Raw genomic sequence first — 22,040 nt, forward strand, 5'->3', positions numbered from 1 at the left:
ATACTTGAATGATCTAAGAATGCTATGTAAAATTTTCTTAATTATATGTTTTCTATTAAGGGTTATAACATGGTTTAAGTCTCTTTTAGATCACTTGGCAACATAACTTCTAACAGTTATCGCCATGGAGTTTGGGTGCTTGTTTGTGTTTTTATATGTAATTACATCATTCAGTAGTTATAAAAAAGAAATGAAACACATTGATTTTCTTCTCTATTGAAGACAAAAGGGTGCCTTTGTAGTAGCTCGAAAAGAGAAAAATGGCCATATAGTCACTTAGCCAGGATCAGCATGGTAGAAACTTCTTGAATATGTAACTTACATTACAGCAGCTAACTTGGTACTCAGCTTGTTTTAGCATAACAGCAGACATATTAATTAATTATTAACTAATTTAAATTTTATTGATTTTGTTTATAGTTCCTTTGTAAAATCCATGGGTTTATATCTATATCTATATCTATCTATCTATCTATCTATCTATCTATCTATCTATATTCCAATAATGTTTTCTTTCTTAACTTTTCTATGCCCAGGACTCCTTTGGCAATCTGGTGAAGGCAAATGCCTTTCCAGAATATTTTGATCCTAAAGTAAATTACATAGAGTTAAAATAATGAGAATAAAAAACAGTCACTAAAATGTTATAAATGTAAAAAATCCATTAAATAGTCAAATGTCTGCTTATGTATTAATGTATTAGATAGTGAGGTCTAGCATCTGGTCAGAAGTCATAATTTCTAACAGGAATGAACATAAATAGTATTCTGATGTCTGCAGGATCTCCCTGTGTTGATCGGTTAACATCTCTGATCTGTGTATTTTTTTCTCTATTTGTCGCCCATGTTGGTAATTTAATTACCACACATTTTAGTCAGAGATTGTGGGACAGAGATGCTACTTTGCTCTCATACGGGTGTGTAGACAGACCGAATCTTTCGTTAGACTACTAAGGTCTGCATTCTGATGAAGGTGGCTCGAGACAGAGGAAAACAGTTTGCTGGTGCTTAGCAGGATCTTCTGTCTCTTTAGGTCTTAGGATTACTCACGAAGTTGACAGCGTCATGACTCATGAACATCTGCCCTTGTGTTCCACTGGGGACCAGTGTTGAGCCCAAGTGGCCATGTTCAGCTGTTGGCCCTCTTCTATGTATTAAATCAAATTACCCAGGCTAAAAGCACAGTTAGGAGATTTAGCCATGACTAATGTAAGTATCTAAGTATGAACAAGTGAATTGCTGAGTAATTGTTTCATGCTGGCTGTTGGATGCTCAGGTTTCTGGTGAAGACCCGGACAGCTATTGGGAGAGAAGGATATGCTTCCTCGCTCTCCTTCTTCCTTACCCCATCTCTAGCTGCTTTCCCTGCACTGTATTAGGTTTCCCCAGGAGACAGCAAACTGAACCTGCCGTGCAGAACTGGGGCTTTGGAAGAGGTAAGGGAACAGGGTCCGCATCATTCTTTTAAGATAGTCAGTATTGTTATTTCTGGAGTTGTTCTCCAACCCTTTCTCTTAAGAAATTTCTGTTACATCCCCCATGTGCCCCTAAAGGTAATGTTCCCACAGCATATTGAGTCAGATTAGCCATGCTGGAGAGGTTTGTGGCTCAAACCTTTCCTTTCCAGATCCATTACCACTGCATCTTTAGGAGAAACAGCCCAACATCCTTGATCTAACTAGAGGGAAAACCACGCACAGTAGTGCATTGATGTCAGCAGCACTAAACAGTCTGGCCAAACTCAAGGCAGGAAGCGATCCTGCAGAAACCAAAGGCTCAGCTAATAGCACAAATTCAACCCAAACTGAGTGGTCCGCTTTACTATGCGGTTCTCAAAGAAAATTGATACTATATATGTATTGACCTAAATCATTCAATTGGCTCAGGGATTGGGGCTTTGTGCAGTTTTGTATTGAGAGTGGAAAGGCTCAACTGGTGGGAATTCGTTGGCTGTTATTTGTGTCTTCGGAGAATCAACCTTTCCATATAGTTGGCGTTGAAATGAGTATGGTGATGAATTTTCCAAACCCAAAGCCTCTTATCTGTCCCCGTATGATGCAAACCATTCTTGTGCTTTCGTGTTGGCACATACTATTCCTTTCTCCCTCTACTCTGAGTCATTCACCTAATGTTTGCCTGTGGTGTTTGAGTCGACACCACTTACGACACTTCGCTTATCATCAGGTCAAGCTGTGGAAACCTCTGCTGGTGCCTGTGTCCACTTCCAAGTTTGATGGGATGGTTCAGTTCCAGAGCATTTGGCTTAACCTTCTGTGAAGCTTTTATTTATCTGTGCTTATTTGTTGGGCCCTAGCTCTGGGTTGTCTCCATGGACCTTAAAGTTAAGTATGCTAGAAATCCCATCCATCCATTCAGGTCATTGCCTTGAGACCTGAAGGCATTACTTATAGTTTGAGGGAGAAAAATGAAAAATTATACAGAGGTCCAAAGCCGGAAAAAAAAATGTGATCCCTTTTAATTCACTAAAAATAATATTGCTATCTTATGCAATTTTAATGCTATAATGAACATCTCATTTCCTCAAGATTAAGTTTTAATTACAATTATAAAAATATGTTTTCATTTAAAAGTCTATCCTATAGCTTCCATATTTTATTACATGAACTTATATTCTTTTTCATCATGTACTTGTCTGTGCTTTTCTTTATTATGGGGTCTCTGGGAGCGTTTCTGTAACGAATAGTTTCCTACTGGAGCACTTTCTACATGGCCTACTGCTAGCCACTGTTACAAAACTGTTGCCAAAACTACTGGCGCCCATGTCTTTTCCTAAAGTAGGTGCCAAATAAACTTTGAAAGTTCATCCCCATGAGAAACTCCATAGGTATTTCAGACTCACTTTATCTAAAACCAAATTCATTATGGCTTACAGGCTCCAATCTTTTTCTACAGAATTTGGAATTTCCCAACAAGCCATTATATTAGTAAATTTAGAAATTTATAGTGTATGTGTCTTCAAACAATTGAACAGGGGCTTTACTCTTTAACTACAGCAAATGGGAGGTCAACCTTGTACACACAGAACTTTTATCACCTTAGGAAGTTGGGGAAGTAGTAGTTTACACTTCTTCCTTTAGACGTGCCCTTGAATTCTTCACTCGTTTATTGAGTAGCCAAACTCAGACAGCTTGGTTTGCTTTGGTTAGAGTTTGTACATTTGCTCTGGCGCATGTCCTTCGGGTCATTCTTTATCAGGAGAACACTGCTGTTTGATAAGCTGGTGTCTGTTAGACCACAGCTGTTATGTTATTTTATAGTTGGTATTACAGAAAGTTTCCCAATGAATCACAGGAAGGTTTCTGTGAAAAAGAACTGGAGACCTGAAATCTAAAGCCCTGATTTATTCTGGGGTTTAGGGAGTGGCCAAGTGGCCTTGTCCCTGTTCATCAGGCAGAGCAGTGAAGGAGGTAAGCTGGGGATACGTAAACACCATCAAAACTCATAAAGGCGTGCGCCTACAGGTGTCAGCAATATCTTGTCCAGACAGTCGTCAGGATTCTGGGGCCCTGTCAAGAGCAATCGCAGCTATTATTCCTAGCATGTGAGGAAGCAGTGAGCAGTTGATATCAGCAGACTCTAGTACACTAGGTTGCCTACGGAAACTTCCTGCCTTCTCTCATCTTATTAGAATACTCTTCACTTTCTTTTTAGTTATTTGTTTATATTTATCTAGTTATTAATACATTTTATTTATTTATTTTACATCCCAGCCGTAGCTCGCCTCTCTCCTCTCCTCCAGTCCCTCCCCCACCCCCACTCTGTTCCATCCCCCAATCTACTCCTCTTCCATTTCTGTTTAGGAAATGAGTATCAACAAAACGTGATATATCAAGTTGCAGTAAGACTAAGCAACTCCCCATGTATTAAGGCCGAGCAAGGCAACCCACTATGAGGGGTAGGGTCCCAAAGAGTCAGAGATAGCCCATGTTCCTCCAGTTAGGAGTCACACATGAGGACCAAACTACGCAACTATAACATATACACAGAGTGCCTCGGTCAGACCCATGCAGGCTCCCTGATGGTTGGTTCAGTCTTTGTGAGCCCCTGTGAACCCAGGTTAGTTGATTCTGGGAGTTTTCCTGTGGTACCTTTGTCCCTTTTGGCTCCTACAAGTCTTCCTCCCCGCTTTCTGCAGGATTCCCTGAACTCTGTCTAATACTTGACTGTGGATCTGCCTCTGTTTCCATCAGGTGCTGGATAACACCTCTCTGATGACAACTGGGCTAGGCACCCATCTGGTCACAGGATATGGGCTACCTATCTGCTACTACTAGGAGTCTTACCTGGGGTCATCTGTGTAGATACCTGGGAGATTTATACCTGATCCTGAAAGGCCCCCCTGCCCCAGTAGTCTCTTTCAGTACTCTCGTCCTCGACCTCCCAACTTTATCACTCATGTTCCAATCAGTCTACTCACAGAATCTCTATTTCCCCTTCCCAGGAAGATCTGGGCATCCCCCACGAACCTTCCTTGTTACCCTCCTAGTCTCTCTAGTTCTGTGGATTGTAGCGTAGTTATCCTTTACTTTACAGACAATATCCACTTATGGGTGAGTATATACATTATTCATCTTTCTTGTTCTGGGTTTCCTCACTCAGGATGATATTTTCTAGTTCCATTCATTTGTTTTCAAATTTCCTGGTGTCCTTACTTACTTTTAAAAGCTGAATAATACTGTATTGTATAAATGTACCACATTTTTTTTATTCATTCCTTGGTTGAGGGACATCCAGGTTGTTTTTCAGTTTCTAGCTATTACAAATAAAGCTGCTATGAACATAGCTGAGCAAGTGTCCTTGTGGTATGATTGAGTATCCTTTGGGTATATGCCCAAGAGGGGTATAGCTGGGTCCTGTGGTAGATTGATTCCCAGTTTTCTGAGAAGCTGCCACACTGACTTCCAAAGGGGCTGTACAAGTTTGCATTCCCACCAGAAATGGAGGCTTGTTTCCCCTTACTCCACATCCTCTCCAGCATAAGCTGATGCTTGTGTTTTTGATCTTGAGCATTCTGACAGGTGTAAGATAGAATATCAGAGTCATTTTAGTTGCATTTTCCTGATGGCTAAGGCTGTTGAACATTTCCTTAAGTGTTTCTTGGCCATTTGACATTCTTCTGTTGATAATTCTCTGTTTAGATCTCTACCCTATTTTCAATTGGATTGTTTGGTTTGGTGGTATCTAGTTTCTTGAGTTCTTTATATATTTTGGAAATCAGCCTTCTGTCAGTTGTGGGGTTAGTGAAGATCTTTTCCCATTCTGTAGGCACATTTTGTCCTATTGATGGTGTCCTTTGCCTTACAGAAACTTTTCAATTTCATAAGGTCCCATTTATTAATTGTTGATCTTAGTGCCTGTGCTGTTGGTGTTATGTTCAGGAAGTTGTCTCCTGTGCTAATGTGTTTGAGATTATTTCCCACTTTCTCTTCTATCAGTGTATACCAGTGTATCTGGATTTATGTTGAGGTCTTTGATCCACTTAGACATGAGTTTTGAGCAGCGTGATAGATACAGATCTATTTGCATTCTTCTACATGCTGACATCCAGTTAGACCAGCACCAAATTTGTTGAAGATGCTTTGTTTTTCATTGCATAATTTTGGCTTTTTTGTCGAAAATCAGGTGCCCACAGGTGTATGAGTTTACATCTGGGTCTTCAGTTAGATTTCATTGACACAATTGTCTGTTTTTATGCCAATACCATGTGAGTTTTGTTACTATAGCTCTGTAGTAGAGCTTGTAATCAGAGATGGTGATACCTCCAGAAGTTCTTTTGTTGTCCAGGATTGTTTTAGCTATCATGGTTTTTGTTTGTTTGTTTTGTTTTTCCATATGAAGTTGGGTATTCAACTTCAAGGTTTCAAGCTCTTTCAAGGTTTATAAAGAATTTTGTTGGGATTTTTAGTGGGTATTTCATTGAATCTGTAGACTGCTTTTGCTAAGAGGGCCATTTTTACCATGTTAATCCTACCAATCCGTGAGTATAGGAGATCGTTCCATCTTCTGATATCTTCTTCAATTTCTTTCTTTAAAGACTTGAAGTTCTTGTCATACAGGTCTTTCACTTGCTTGGTTAGAGTTGCACAAAAATATTTTATATTATTTGAGGCTATTGTAAAGGGTGTTGATTTTCTGGTTTATTTCTCAACTCATTTATCATTTATATACAAGAGGGCTACTGATTTTTTTTGAGTTAATCTTGCACCCAGTCACTTGGCTAAACGTGTTTATTAGCTGTCGGAGTTCCCTGGTAGAGTTTTTGGAGTTGCTTATGTATACTATGATCTACAAATAATGACACTTTGACTTCTTCCTTTCCAATTTGTATTCTCTTGATTTCCTTTAGTTGTCTTATTGCTCTAGCTAGAATTTCAAGTACTATATTGAATAGTATAGAATGGACAGTCTTGTCTTGTTCCTGATTTTAGTAGAATTGCTTTGAGGTTTCCTCAATTTAATTTGATGCTGGCAATTGACTTGCTGTATATTGCTTTTATTATGGTTAAGTATGTTCCTTGTATACCTGATCTCTTCAAGATCTTTATTATGAAGGGGTGTTAGATTTTGTCAAAGGCTTTTCCAATATCTAATGAGATGATCATGTGTTTTATATGGTGGATTACATTGATAGATTTTCATATGTTGAGCCATCACTGCATCTCTGGGATGAAGCCTCATTGGTCATGACGGATGGTATTTCTGTTTTGTTCCTGGATTCAGTTTGTCAGTGTTTTATTGAGTATGTTTGCATTAAGGTTCATGAGTGAAACTGGCCTTAATTCTATTTCTTTGTTAAGTCTTTGTGTGGTTTGGGTGTTAGGGTGACTGTGACCTCACAGAAAGAATTTGGCAATGTTCCTTTTGTTTCTACTTTGTAGAACGCTTTGAAGAATATTGGTAATATTTCTTCTTTGAAAGTCTAGTCGAATTCTGCATTAAAACCATCTGGCACTGGACTTTTGTTGGTTGGGAGACTTTTAATGACTGCTTTTATTTCCTTAAGGGTTATCAATCTATTAAATTGTTTATCTGATCTCGATTTAACTTTGGGAAGTGTTATTTATCAAGAAATTTGTTCATTTCTTTTAGATGTTCCAATTTGTGGTGTACATGTTTTTGAAGTATGACTTAATGATTCTCTGGATTTCCTTGAAATCTGTTGTTACCAGATTTTGTTGATTTGGATATTATCTCTCTGTATTTAGTTAGTTTGGATAAAGGTTTATCTATTTTGTTGGTTTTCTCAAAGAACCAGTTCTTTGTTTCATTGAGTCTTTGTATTGTTCTCTTTGTTTCTATTTTATTGATTTAAGTCCTCAGTTTGATTATTTTATGCCATCTCCTCCCCTCAGGAGTGTCTGCTTCTTTTTGTTCTAGAGCTTTCAGGTGTGCTATTGCTAGCATGAGATTTCTCCAAATTCTTTATGTGGCCACTTAGTGCTATGAATTTTCCTCTTAGAACTGCTTTCATTGTGTCCCGTAAGTTTGGGTATGCTGTGCATTCATTGCCATTAAATTCCAGAAAGTCTTCATTTTTTTCTTTATTTCTCCCTTGACCCAGTGGTAAACCAGCAGAGAGTTGTTCAGTTTCCATGAGTTTGTAGGCTTTCTGTTGTTTCTGTTGTGGTTGAAATCCAGCTTCAGTCCATGGTGGTCTGATAAAATACAGGGAATTATTTCAATTTTTTTTGTATCTGTTAAGACTTGCCCTGTGGCTAAGTATATGGTCAGCTTTGGAGAAGGTTCCATGTGGTGCTGAGAGAAGGTATATTCTTTTGTATTTGGGTGAAATGTTCTGAAGATATCTGTTAGATCCATTTCAGTCATAATATCTGATAGTTCATCATTTCTCTGTTTAGTTTCTGTCTGGCTGACCTGTCTGTTGGTGAGAGTGGGGTGTGAAAGTCTCCTACTATTATTGTGTGTGACTCGATGTGTGATTTAAGCTTTAGTAATGTTTCTTTTACAAATGTGGGTGCCCTTACACTGGGGGCAGAGATGTTCAGAACCGAGACATCATCTCTCTTATTAATTTTCTGAGGACACAAAATTCTTTCAAATTGGCTGGTTTGAGAAATGACTCTGGCAGAACGTTCGCTTTTGTGTAAGTTATCGAGGATGGCATTCATCATTCTATCCAACGGGTCTATTTCTGACCTGGGTTGACTTTGCTATACAGCCAGAAATAGACTGCAAGCTCTGCTGTCTAATTGGCCCATAGGTGAGGGCTTGCAACCTGTTTCCCCCTCAATGCAAGTCCTGCTGCTTTCATATGAAGTATAAGGAAAAGCTGTTGTTAATTATCTGGGTCTCTTTTTGACATGCAATATTTAATTTTTAAGAGAACATGTACAAGGCATCTTTTAACAATTTTCAAAGTGTAAAACACTGTATTAGTGCCTGTACTCAGTGCTGTACAACAGGCCATTCACAGTCTTTCTTCCCATATAACTCAAGTTTTGTGCCCTTTAAAACCATTATCTCAAAAAACAGAGATACAAACAAACAAACAGCCCAGCATCTCCTAGTAATTACCTCCTCTCACTTCAGACCCTGGTGACTGCAATATTACTTTGGTTTTTTTAAGATATTGAAAAAAACTTTATTGTTTTATCTTATGTATATATATATATATATATATATATATATATATATATATATATATTGTCTGCATGTATGTCTGTGCACCATGTGTGTGCCCAGTGCCCGGGAGGCCAGAAGGATACTCCGGAACAGGAACTACATGTAAGTGTTAGCTACCATGTGGATGCTAGGGATCAAAACTGGTCCTCTGGAAGAAGAGACCATGCTCTTAACCTCTGAGCTATCTGCCTAGTCCTGATATGAATCTGTTCTTAATATTTTAACAATTTCAGCTTCCGTGTATATGAAAAAACCATTGAGTGTGGTTTTTTTTGTGCTTGGCTTGTTTTGCTTAGCACAGTGTTCTCTTGGTTCACTCATGTTGCTGCGGATATCAGAGTTTCTTCTTTGAGTTTCAATCCAGAGCTTCAAACTTTTTAGACAGGCACTCCCTTCTTTCCTCAAGTTGCTTCTTACCAGGCATTTTGCCATAGAAAAGAGAAAAGTAACTAATACTGATGTTAAGAGACTGGTGTCTCCCAGCATTGTAAGGGGTCACTTTCTTAAACCCAGAGCAGCAAGTTTTCACCCAAGACCAAGAGTTTAGAGTCTACTACTGCTGTTCCTCAGCTCTATCCTTTGCACCCCAATCACCCTCAGGGTGATTATAGCATTATAGTATATACTGTTTATCTCTTCATATTTCACCCACCTTTGATGTTGGTTAGAATAGCCCCCTTCTTTCCTCTTGTGCAGTGAGGTCGCCTGCTAAAGCCAATGAGAATGAAAAGGGGTCACAGTGCAGCTCTTTCGGGACAAAGATGAGAGGCTCCCCTTTAAACTAGAGAGCTACTCACTGTCCAAAGGATAGTTGAAGACAGAAATAGAGCTTATGGCGGAAACCGCATGGGGGCACCTCATACACCATCAAGACTTCTAGGGCTATTCAAAACAATAGCAGCCATGTGCGTCAGCAGCAGCAAGGCCATGGGGTCTCAGATATAATGGCTTTCTCCAGCTACCTCCCTACCATTCCATACAAAGTCTTTTGAAGCTAATAGTTTGTCTAATTTAGTCTCATCTTACATGCATCGAATAACCATTGGGTGTACCCCCGTGACATTCCAGGGAAAATGTATTATTCTGAAGTGGGAGGGTAATGGGAATAAATTACTAACCAATTTATAGTTGGTTGACTTCCATTTCTTTGGCATGCCTACAGTGGAAGCTCTGCTTTGTTTGAGTTTGGAACTTTGGTCTTCTCCCGGTCTGGCAGAGCGTGATGCTATGTTCTCCTGAGATTCTTGGCAGTTGCAAAACCTCAACTTCCAGTTGGCTACCTGATCATGCAACTGGTGCCAGCTCCACACGACTATATTATACACAGTGAATACATTTGACCTATTCTACCTTAGTTTTTGTACTGCCAGGGGTTCCTAGGGCCGCACACATGCCAGACAAATGCTCTACTACTGAGCAGCTCCCCAGCCCTCTTTAAGATTTTTTACTTGTTACTTTGAGACAAGATTTCCCTAAGTTACACAGGCTTGCTTTGATCTCATTCTGTAGTTCAGGTTGGCCTTGAACTTGTGCTCCTTCTATTTTAGATTCCTGGGTAGTTAGGGTAACAACCTGTGCCGGGAGACCTGGCTGATATTTGCAATTTTCAATGGATTTATCAGAACCTACCTCCATCAAGTTGAGGTATACCTATATTCCTTGATGTGATAAGGAAGATAATATTTGATATATTGTGAAAAGGTGCAGGAGCACTTGAAATGCGATGCTCTTGGGATATGCTTGTTGACTGAAAGCTTAGATGTCTGAGTCAGGCCTGTGCTATGGCTCCATTCCCCTCAAGGGTGGCTTAACTGTGGTGATTAAGCCAGGAACAAGGAGGGAATTGCTCCCTTTTGATGATCTCATCTGATGACTACAAATCCTCAATAAATGTCAGACGATGACGCCATAAGTATCGTAATAGGAACAACGAAGACAGAAAGCAAAATGTTTGAATAGGAACATAACTTTTGAGGAAAATAAAAGAGTTGGGTCAAGTTGCTCCTTTTGGCATTTGAATCTTACATTTTTGCTGCTTGATTATTTAGTTCTGGTATATTTCCCAAAGGAGGAATTTTACATTTAAAGCTGTCAGTTCAAATAATAATCATAGTTTTTCCAAATATTAATTAGGTTTATTTGTGAATAGCAGAGCCCTGCTATGGAAATATGCCTGACATAGTGAACTATGGGCATTCAAAGTGGAGGCAAGGGGAATCTCTTTTTGGTGGAAATAGGGATTACATATTTTGAAATAATAATCCTTGACTAGAGGGATTAGCTCTACAAGGGTGACTATGTAAGGATAGTGTCAGTCCAAGATGAAGGAAATGGTCCTTGGGCAGATGTCCTTGCAGATATATTTTTATGTAAGTTTGCAGTGGCTGTTGTGCAAGACAGCCTTTTGTGGTCCCTTCAGCCTTTTGTGATGGTTATTGTTGCCAGAAATTAATGCATGAGAGCGCATTGTGCAAAAACATCCCCAATTAATTAACTACATAATTAATTGTTAGGGTTGATAAAGAGACTCCATTTGATTCTATGAGTAGTCCTCAGCTCACTCTTAGTAAGAATAGGCGGGTTGTGGGTAAGAATAGGTGGGTTGTGGCTGTGCATCTCTCTCTGGGTCGGTGTGTCCCTTCTTTGGTTCCTTCTGAGCATCAGGCTCATGGGCACATGTCTCATTGTATGAGCTAGGCACTGGATATTTATATGTATTTGTTCTGAGGCTCCTCCCCCACCAGACTACAAACTTTTAAAGGCAGGAACTTTGCTTACTTCTCATTATTTTATCTGTGTCAAGAGAAGTGCCTGGCAGGCACTGGAGTACAACCGGGATTTGTCATGCGAGGAGAGAGACCTCTGTGGAAGTCAGAGCCATGGTACATGGGGCTCTGCAGAACTGGTATAAATTAGGTAAGAAGATGCCTGGGCTAGGAGACAGCTGCTGGTGGGAAGGGACTTGAGCCTGGGCCGAGGTAGATCGAGTTAGAGTCCAACCCTGCCATTTGCCAGCTCTGTGGACTGTCGGGGAAACGACCCTACCTTGTTTCCTCAGCTGTGAATCTGAGATAGCGGTTGTAAGCAGAGCAAATGAACTCATGCCTGAGAATGGGCTGGGGACAATGCCGGGAGCGCTACGGCCGCTCAGTCAATACCGAGCACAAAGATACACAGACAGAAGTGAATGCAAGAATGTTCACAGCAATGTCACCGCATAAAGGACTGAGGGCCACATGGGAAGTAGCGTCAAAATTAATGACAGACTTTATGAGAGTAACTAAAGGGAACTTTGGAAAGAAGGCCGATCCTGCCGTGACTTTCTCTCCAAACCACTGAGCAGGACTGTGTACAAAGAGCTTGGCCTCTTAACCTCACAGAGCCACAGGCCTTGGAGACGGGCAAACACGTGGAGGGACATTGCCAGGGGAGACGGAGAGGCAAAACCACGGCTTAAAAATGCATTTTGGGCAAATTAGGGCAAACCGATTGTCTCTGATACAATCTTCTCTCCTGATGTGATGAAGCTCAGACTAGCAGCCCTTTAATTAAAATGTGGAATTGTATCTGTTTCCTGATACGGTATCAATTAGACTGAAGATGGCAAAACTCTCTAGAAAGCAGATTTGTCATTATTTTTAATTTGAAGAACTCCTGCCTGTCAATTGCATATTTACTGTGGCTTTGTTACTACTTTGCTTTCATTTAAAAAACAGATTTTATTTAATCTTAAGAAATATTTAAAAGAAAGCACTGTTGAAATAAATGCAAGTCAAAATGAAAGCACACTATTACTACATTGCATTGATAAAAAAATGAGACATTTAATTTGTGATTAAAAATGAGAAAGAATGTTACTGATAAAATAGAAAAACCCAGTACCAAAATGTCTAAGGAGCGAAACTGGAGTCTTCCCTCCCATAAACTTCAATATCCTTCCCAGAAAGGTCAGGCCATGAATATTGTCATTTAAAAATTATTCTTAATTCTTTTAGATTCATTTATTTTTTTCTTATATGTATGAGTGTTTTGCTTGCATGTTTACCTGTGCACCTGTGTGCTTGGTGTCTCTGGAGACCAGAAGAGGTGTTGGATCTTCTGGGACTAGAATTACAGATGATCGGGAGCCATCATCTGGGTACTGGGAATTGAACTCCTAGTCTTCAGGAAGAACAGCCCATGTTTTTAAGCTCTGAGCCATCCGTCCAGCCCAGGTGATCATCAATTTAAGGTTAGTTGTGCAGAATCTTAGATCATCGATGTTAGTTTAGACAAGTTAGCCATTTATTCTTTGCGTTTACATTAGTCAAGTACGTAAGAATTCTGACTCTCCTTAATTCCTGATAAAACAGAACTTGGAGCTTAATGAACACAGGGGAAACCCCTATGGAAGACCCGCCTTCAGTTTCTAAGTGTAGCATTGAAATCCTACATTCTAACTCAGTGAGATCCCAGCAGCTCAACCCCAATCCAACCTAGAAGACCACTTATGTTATGTTATGAAAGCAAAACTCCCAAATCACGAGCACAGCTATCAGGTGCGCTGTGCTTCCACAGCTCGGCATCCTCATGAAAGGGAAGCTCTCTATTAGTCAGTGAATTTTATGACAACTGTCGTTGAATCACCGCTAGCTGGAAGCACTTGTTTGGAATTGAGGCATCAGCGAGAATCAACAGTTCAGCAGGGCCAGGCAACAGTTTTCCTCCTTCAGGTCTGTCTTCCAGATTCTCCACCACAGTTTTGCATCCGAAGTAACTATTCTTCAAGATGAAATATAATAACCAAACAATACTGTCTATAAGGAGCACCAGGGCCAATTATGTCCACTGTATTTTATATGCGTTCTCATGCGTCAGTCCTGGCCTCTAATTTCCATGAGACTCTCTGGTAAGTTCTCAGGAAAGAAAAATACCCCCTGCTTTTCCTCCACCCTATGAAAAACAAGTTTGATGTAGTAGAAACCGTAAATGAGCCCATTTTCAAAAGGCTGGCCCTCGTCCCCACAGAGAAGTGACTTTTCACGGTGCACAGTACATTGCTGGCTTAGGAAATAAATCTTTGTTGGTGAGAATGTGCACACAAACAATATGTGTTTCAGAGACAATGGAGCATTCTAGGAAAAAATAATATTTGACCCACACGTTGAGGCAGGAGGGATAATGAGAAAGAAACACAATTGTCTGCACATAAAAGAGTTGCAGTTGGTAGCCTTTGAAAAGAATTCCTTTTTCTATTTTTTGGCCATGGGTGGATTCTTTCTTAGGTTTGTTGAGTACTCTGTCCAACCTTAAGTTTTACAGTTTTTCATGTCTCTGGCAATTATAAAGCAGTCTGTGGTCATTGTACCAGTCAGCACTGCCCTCCTTTGTGCCATCTGCCAACCTCGAATTTGTACGTGTTTTCACCACCTAAATGGGTTCTTCCTCACAAAAGTTCGCAATCTCATTCCCTGTGTTTCTTCAGTGTTGGCTGTGCTGTGGACAGGTACAGAGCAATGAGTAACTGTACTAAAGGCTAGGGTGCCTAAGCGTCGGCCTCACTCCTGTTGCTGGCCTTCTAAGTTTCTGTAAGTCTCTTTTTGTTATCTTGTCTGTCTATTTCTATCTGTCTATCCATTACCTTTCTCTCTAACTACGTATTTACGGAAGTTGTAGCTCCTTCATTCATAAAGAGAAAATTCATGTTGTAGTGTTAGACTTGAATTTTATGATATAATTGTGATTTGGAAAATCAGTCTAGGGATATAAGACATTGTTATTTGTGTCCTTCCCTCCTCTTTTTTTTCCTCCGTTGAAGGAAGGTTAATTGTTTCACTACATTTCTGAAGCTGCTGAATTTTGTTTTTAAGTAGTAGCTTGCATAAATAACAAAAAACTTAAGTTAACTTAAAAGTATTAAATGGTCATTAAACCCATATAAGAGTATAGAATAAAATGGTAAAATAAAAGTATACTACGATTGCATTCCATGAACCCATACCAATATTTTGACTTATATTAGACTAAGCGTACATGTTCCAGGGTGGAAGAATTGACTGGGCCATGGATCTGACATTGCCTATCAGAACTGACTATGAGAGAAAATGAGATCAGAGGCTCTGAGATGACTGTGAAGTATGCTGGAGTCTGGATAGTAGGTCCTTATGCCATTGTATGTCTTTAGATAGACATATTTTCCTAAGGGCTGTTTTTGCTTATTAGCTCATGCCCACCATTCCTTATGATTAAATGGTCTTCCAAAGCACCTTACATATGGAGAGTTACTTGTTCCAGTGTCTGTTCATGTAGTTTAAACACATCTCCACTGCTGAAGGCTTGGATTTCTGTCTTTGAAAGACAGCTCTGTGTGGTCCATATACATAAATCTATGTTCTCAACCATAACTATTTCCCTAAGATAAATTCCTGTAAGTGGCATTAGAGTGTCAAAGATTATGGATGTTTAAGCACATTGATACGTATCATTCTTCCCAGGTAAGGCTCTACAGCAGCTCCCTATATGAGAACTTTCTTTACTTTCTGAGGAAACACTGGCTCTCCCTCCCTTCATAAATATTACTAAATTGATTTCATTGATATACTTTCATATAATTATGTGCATATAGTTTTACTATAGTACTGTAATATGGAATATATGCTGCATTATGAACTCATTAACTGGTCGCAGTGCATAAGCTTACAGAGATTTCTTACGTGACTTCTCAATGTAACTGTCTCCACTTCCCAGGTGCCTGCATGGCCATCACTCACAGCCAGTGTCAGATTCTTCCGTACCACAGCACCATGGCACCTCTCTTGCCAATTGTCAAAACTATGGACATGGAGAAGTTCCTCAAGTTCTTCACGTACCTCCATCGCCTCAGTTGCTATCAACATATCCTGCTATTTGGCTGTAGCCTCGCCTTCCCTGAGTGCATCATTGATGGTGATGACAGGTACTTTGGAACCAAATCATTCAATGATAAGAGCCCAGTTATTCTAGGGACAAGTGTCCAAGAGGAACAAATCGTCCTGTTACTATCTTTTATTTTTGCTGCTTTTAGGAGGAGAGAGGACCCACATCTGTCATAGCTAGTTGTAAGTCTCTGAAATGAAAGTATTTGGAAAATACAGATGAATTTTTATTGGAAGCAATTACCCCTGTATTTGTTGGTGCTTTCGGGAGGATGCTCAATTGCTGTTTCAATAAGGGTCTGATAGAAGGAAAGAAATGCACCCAAAGGGGTAACTGAATGTTTGTTGGTGAGACTGGTTATGGAGGTATAGGAGGGGAGAGAACAGTTGATGAAGAGAAGCACCAAGATGAGAGGGTGTAGCTCTACTAATGAAGGCTTGAAGAGAAGAAAAGGGTCCAATTAGAAACTCGTAGCTAAGAGGGAGGGGTCTCCAGAATGCCGGTGCCATGACCCACGGTGACAACAGAGGAGAGAAATAAATACCCCAACCCTTTCTCCAATCATCCTTCCTGTCAGAGAGTTTACTCAATTGCAGGGGACAAAGACATCCAGTGCAATGGATGAGATCCAGAATCTCTTTAAACCTCATCATCTAAGAGGTTCCAAATCCTATTTAAATCAATTATGAATGACATTCTGGATGGTTCATCTCATCAACATGAGGATCTTGTGCTCGGGTGGAGGGTTAGATGCAGAGGGACAAACAGACTATTCAATAAGATAGACATAATTTTTAATAACAGTCACCAACCCCAAGAATGTCATGGTTATTTGAAGTACCAAATGTGTATTTTGGAGAATTTCAGAGCATGTGGTAAGTACCTATTCATGTACAACTTCAATTATTTTCTGAATTGAAATGTTAGGAGCTTTTCAGAATAGTAATAGCAGAACACATGTCATTTTTCAAGTGAGGTGCATCATGTCATTAGTGATAATTTCAACAAGTATCATACACACTGCTTAAACTGTGTGTGAAACACAGGGCACATGGGTTTCAGGCAAACACTTGCTATTTTCATCACAAGCTGCTGCACTGCCATCGGGCTGCGGCAGAGCAGAAGCAGTGGATGCTGACCTGTAGAAATAAAGGACTGGGAGCGTGTGCAGAATTCAGAGAAACTTGAATCACCCAGGAGTCAGGTACAGAAGTTGCTTCCATGGGACACAGATAGAGAAGCGGGATTTGATCTTTCTTGTGGATTAAAATACAGGATTCTTGTGTGGGCTGTTAGTATGAGCTGGTGGCCATAGTGCTTGCTTCGTGCCCTGCACTCAAAATAAAAAAAGTTAATCACCAAGAGATGCTTTATTTTCCCAGACTGTGGCGACATAGTTGGTGGCTGTATTGGTTTTCTTGGGTGGCTTTAACAAATTGCCACCTGCTGAATAACTGGCTTAAATAGCAGAAATGTCTTCTCCTATAGTTCTGAAGGCTGAAAGTCCGGGAGTCTGTGGGGGATGTCTGGTTCCCAGGACTCTGGGGAGAACTCATTTTTCCCTTTGCTGGTTTCCTATTATTTCTGTTCCTTTTTCTTGGGCCCACGTTTCTCCAGTGTCTTCCTCTGCCATCACAGAACATCCCCTGCCTGTCTTCAGCTCTTCCTCTACTGTGTCCTGTAAGGATGCTGTCATTGAATTTATGGATCCACACAATCTAAGATAAGAGCTTCACCTCAAGATCCTTAATTATACCCACAAAGACCCTGTCTCCAAGTGAGGTAGCACTCCCAGTCCTGGAGATTATGATGTGGACCTCTTGCTTTGAGGCCGTGGTTGGGAGAGCAGGGTAAGGAAGCTGTGTGTCATGGCTTCCTCACCCACAAAAGAGAAATAATAGTTATACTCACGTTACAAAATTCGTGGGAGGATTTAATGACTTGTGGGGCTTGGGAGACTGCCTGTTTCTTAGGAAAAGCTCAATAAATATTAGCAATAACTGTAAAGTGGTGATTTGTGAAGGACAAGTAGAATTAATGGAGACCACAAAAAATACTTCTAATATATATACTATATGTGAAGGATTGCAAGGATAGATAGATAGATAGATAGATAGATAGATAGATAGATAGATAGATGCTAGCTGACTAGATAAAATTGAGTACTCCTTTGCTTAAAAAATTACATAAAATGTCAAAGGTTTTTTTAAACTGGATTTTCATCCCATTTTTGTTTAATTTCCAAGAATTTCACTTATAGCTTTTAAGTTTAACTCCTCTGTGGCTTCATGCATGCACACAGGAAAACAATGAAATAGAGTGTATTCAGAGTCTTGGAACCAGTAGGTTCATTATGTTGAGCCTCTTAATTCTAACCCAGTCTCTCTTTGAATAAACACTTTTGAGCTGTCCACAGTTTTCAGGGCACTTTAAGATAAATTTGTTTTCCCCTTGACCTGATTTATCCTTTGATAACTGCACTAATATGAAAGTTTTCCATTTTCTGTTATAATGAATAATAATTTACAGTTACTTTTTAAGTGTTCTTTGGGGATTTATCCTATTTTTATTATTACATTTCATTTTGTAATTGTAGTGTTAGACCACGCTTCCTGCTGTCGTTTAGTGTGTGTGTGGGAACTGTAACTAATTTAATAAGCAGAAAAAGTTTAGCAAAGCAAATGTCTTGAAGAAAACCATTATAAGGTCAAACATATTTTTCTTGTATTTTACTATTTTGTATCATTTATTATATGCTACGCTATTGAAATAAATGAAAAGTGTTTGTTTTCTAGTCTAGAGAAAATAGTTACTTAATAACATTTAAAATTTAATTGTAAAAGATTATAGTGGGATGTATAAACAGTATAGTTTTTAACCTGATTCTTTGAAACCACAGACGTTACTGAACTACATTGTATGTTTAAACAATGGACTTTGATTGTCTTTTAGACTGAGATTGCTTTGACCAAATGTGTGTTGACATGTACTTCAACATAGTCTAGTTGAAAGGCAGGAGGACATATGGATTCAGTGAAACATAGCTAAAAATATATAATGTTTACTGATAAACTATTGGAATGGCTCTAAAGTGTGTAGGTTAGAGGGTATTGATTAAAAATACCAAGTAGCTATCAAGAAAATATTGGTTAGCTAAGAGTATGAGATGTAGCTGACCTTTGGGTATATGAAACACATGCCAAGTCTTGGCATACTTTTGATAGGTAACTGTCACCTTCTCCCACCTTCTTCAAACAGCTGACTTGTAATTTTATCAGCCCTGAGAGTGTGTTAACATCAGTTGACTTAGCTTCTAGAAGATTCTCTGGAAACCTCACTCAAATCTTCTACTATGTTGTAGGGAATTGATGGGTTAAAGTAAGGAAATTAATGCATTGGTTATTGATCTTTCTCCTCAGGAGAATAGGCTTTAGCAGAAATACCCAGAGCAAGGAAATGTAGTACCATTTCCCGTAGTAGTCTAGATTTCTATAGGGTTGCGTTGGAGAGTAAATGAACTTCCTCAAATGGACGTGTGTGTGTGTGTGTGTGTGTGTGTGTGTGTGTGTGTACTCTTGCTTGCTTGTGAAGGTCAGAGGTCAATCTCAGTGTCATTCCTTAGGAACTAGATGCCTTGTTCCCTGAAACAGTGTCTGTCATTAGCTTGTAGAGTAGGCAGGCTGGCCAGTCAGTGAGCTCTAGGCATCTTCTTGCTTTCACTCCCCAGTGCTGGGATTACAAGCATGTGGGCACCATGCCCACTTTATTTAAAAAAAACCACACACACAAGTTCTAAGAATTGAATTCAGGTTTCTGTGCTTATGTGGTAAGCACTTTACTAACTGAGCCATTTCCATAGCCTGGACGATAACTAATTTTTAAGTGTAAGAATTTCTAGTCATATAAAATTATACAAATTTAAGAAAGAGTAAGAACCTTTCTGAGCAATCCTTGCTTAAACTAACCCTAAAGTTACTGACAGTTCTGATTGTGTCTCCTTCTTTCCTATGACTTACAGAAAGTATTCATGCATGATCTACACCACTGGGCAGATAAATTCTTCCTAAACTGCGGTTCCTATTATTGATGGAGTACATGAATTTCTGGGCTGATATAAACTTGATTCTGTGTTTAGAGATGCCAGATTTTTTTTTCCGTTAGACTTGTTTATTCAAGTATCCGAAAACACTCTTTCCACTTCCTCCCCTCCTCCCAATACCCTCCCGCTCCCCCCACTCCCCCCACTCCCTCTCCTCCTCCCTCACCATTCCCCAGAGCAGTCAGGGTTTCCTGCCCTGTGGGAAATCCAAGTTCCTTCCCCCTCCCTCCAGGTCCAGGAAGGTGAGCATCCAAACAGGCCAGGATCCCAAAAAGCCAGTCCATGCAGACGAAACAAGACCCAGTGCCATTGTCAATGGAGATGCCAGATTTTTATTGTCCCCTCCCCCTTTCTTACTCCTGGCTTTTAACTGCTGATCCTTTAACTACCCACGAGATCATTTAAGAACAAACTATATAGCGCCGTTACCCAGACACTGTCATCTCTGGGCTTTCTTTGAGGCTTAGATGTCAAGCTGAACTTCATGACATAGCTTTTGAAGCTCTTCTTGCCTCTCAGGTATCACAGACCCAGCCTATCTTCCCTGACCTTCCTTTCCATTTTTCCATAAATGCAAACCTCTTTTGAGCAGCCTTTGTGTGCACATGCTGTTCTTTTTGCCTCGAGCTTTCCTCTCACATTGAGCCCACGGACTCCAAGTCCAGGCCATAGTGAAGTCTTTTCTGAACACCACAGGTTTTCTTTTGTCCTCTCATGGCTACCTGGTGATGCTCTTGTTTTCATCATATGTTAAGTGTTTTCTACATAAGAAGCCTATTAGCTTTTGTATAGAAAGCAGGAGGAAGGAGACATTTGGGAAATGGTTGAGTTTATGGGCTTTGATGATCGTGAAGGCGTCGCAGGTACTTAATTTGCAAACTCATCAAGTTGTATGCATCAATTCTGTAGAGCTTTTATATGTCAGCCTCACTTTGACATACTGATGAACAGATAATAGGATTTTCCTGTTTGGAAGTCATCATACTATAAACTGAGCCTGAGATGCCTCCAGGAAGTAGTCAAGATGTGCCCAATGGTATATTGGAGTGTTTTTTGAAAAACCAAACTTCTTGTTTTACAAAACTACAAAACCTTTAAAGAGCAATCTTAACTGTTCATATACCTGGTGCTTTCAAGCTGTTTTTGAGGTGGACTTTCCTAATAACGTTTCAGTTGAAAAGTAACACATTGGCTTAGAATATAGTTTTCGGAGCCTTCCTGTGTGGCAGTGTTATGTCACGGCACAACCTGTGACAGTCGCCTATGCACATGCAGCCCTGGCATTGTGGTAAATTCTAATTGTCTAATAGGAGTTAGGCCATTCTTTGGCGAATTCATTAAATGTATTAAGTTGCCATAATCTTATGGTATTGTTCTCTAAAAAGAATGTGCACATTGCTAATTTATCTTACTAAGGACTTTAACTCTATCTTAGAGACCTTATGGTGTCATCTTTGGGTACACAGGGAAAATTGGAATTAAAATAATCATATTAAAAATGTATAGGTCATTGTCCAAAGAAAACAGACTCTGATCTGGTGTGGGAGGTCCTTCTATCTATGTGTTGTTTTCATTGGTTAATGAATAAAGAAAGTGGCTTGGTCTGATGGGATAGAACAGAACTTAGGTAGGTAGGGAAAACTAAGCAGAGGAAGGGTAGAGTGAGAGAGAAGCCATGGAACCTCAGCTGAGACAGACGCTGGGAAACTTGCCTGGTAAGAAACAGCCATGTGGAGATACACAGATTAATAGAAATTGGTTAAATTAATACAAGAGTTAGCCAATAAGAAGCTAGCGCTAATGGGCCAAGCAGTGATTTAGTTAATACAGTTTCTGTGTGATTATTTCAGTTCAGGGCAGCTGGGACAAACAAGCAGTCTCCTTCCAACACTGATCCTGTTGCTAGCTAAGTATTCCAGACTGTGCAGTGGCCTTCCCTTGATGGTTCTCCTTAAGTTCCAGATACTACCCCTTTTTCTTTTAAAATTTAGATGTCAATTGCTCCTGGCCCCAGACCATCACACTAACTCTTGCTGGTACTAGAAAACCCTGCCTTTGTCGGTGGTCCTTACACTGAACACCATGCAGTGCCCCAACTTCAGTGGATCATTGTTTCCCTACTGGAATCATAATAATTACAAATAGAGACAAGATAATCACAGTCCTGGTTGTTAGAGGTCCAGACTAAAGTGAGTAAGGGATGCTCTGGCTCCTTCCATTATCTCCTTTCTAATGGGAGACAATGGCAAAGGCAAGCCTTCTCTTGTACACTTCTTCATCTCCATGCCTAGTGCAACTGAAGCCCAGGGTCACTTAGCTGACTCTTCTACTCCACAGACTTAGTGTGTATTAAGGTGTTGGCTAGAGCTGAGGTCTTATCTGAA

General features: G+C 39.9%; 1 protein-coding gene across 4 annotated transcripts in view; it reads left to right on the top strand.

Moving 5' to 3' along the window:
- The window catches only part of Corin (corin, serine peptidase), a 197,664-nt gene that overhangs the window by 47,109 nt on the left and 128,515 nt on the right, over positions 1–22,040 (top strand). For 3 of the 4 annotated variants that reach the window (XM_087908967.1, XM_087908968.1, XM_087908966.1), the window contains exon 4: positions 15,390–15,597. In XM_087908967.1, coding sequence (XP_087765093.1) covers positions 15,390–15,597 — 208 coding nt within the window. Of the gene's footprint in view, positions 1–14,027; positions 14,231–15,389; positions 15,598–22,040 lie in introns of those variants that run through there. The other variant, XM_087908969.1, reaches the window with a different exon arrangement.

Source organism: Myodes glareolus, chromosome 8 (genome assembly GCF_982192425.1).
Source record: "Myodes glareolus chromosome 8, mMyoGla1.1, whole genome shotgun sequence".
NCBI classification, from domain to species: Eukaryota; Metazoa; Chordata; class Mammalia; order Rodentia; family Cricetidae; genus Myodes; species Myodes glareolus.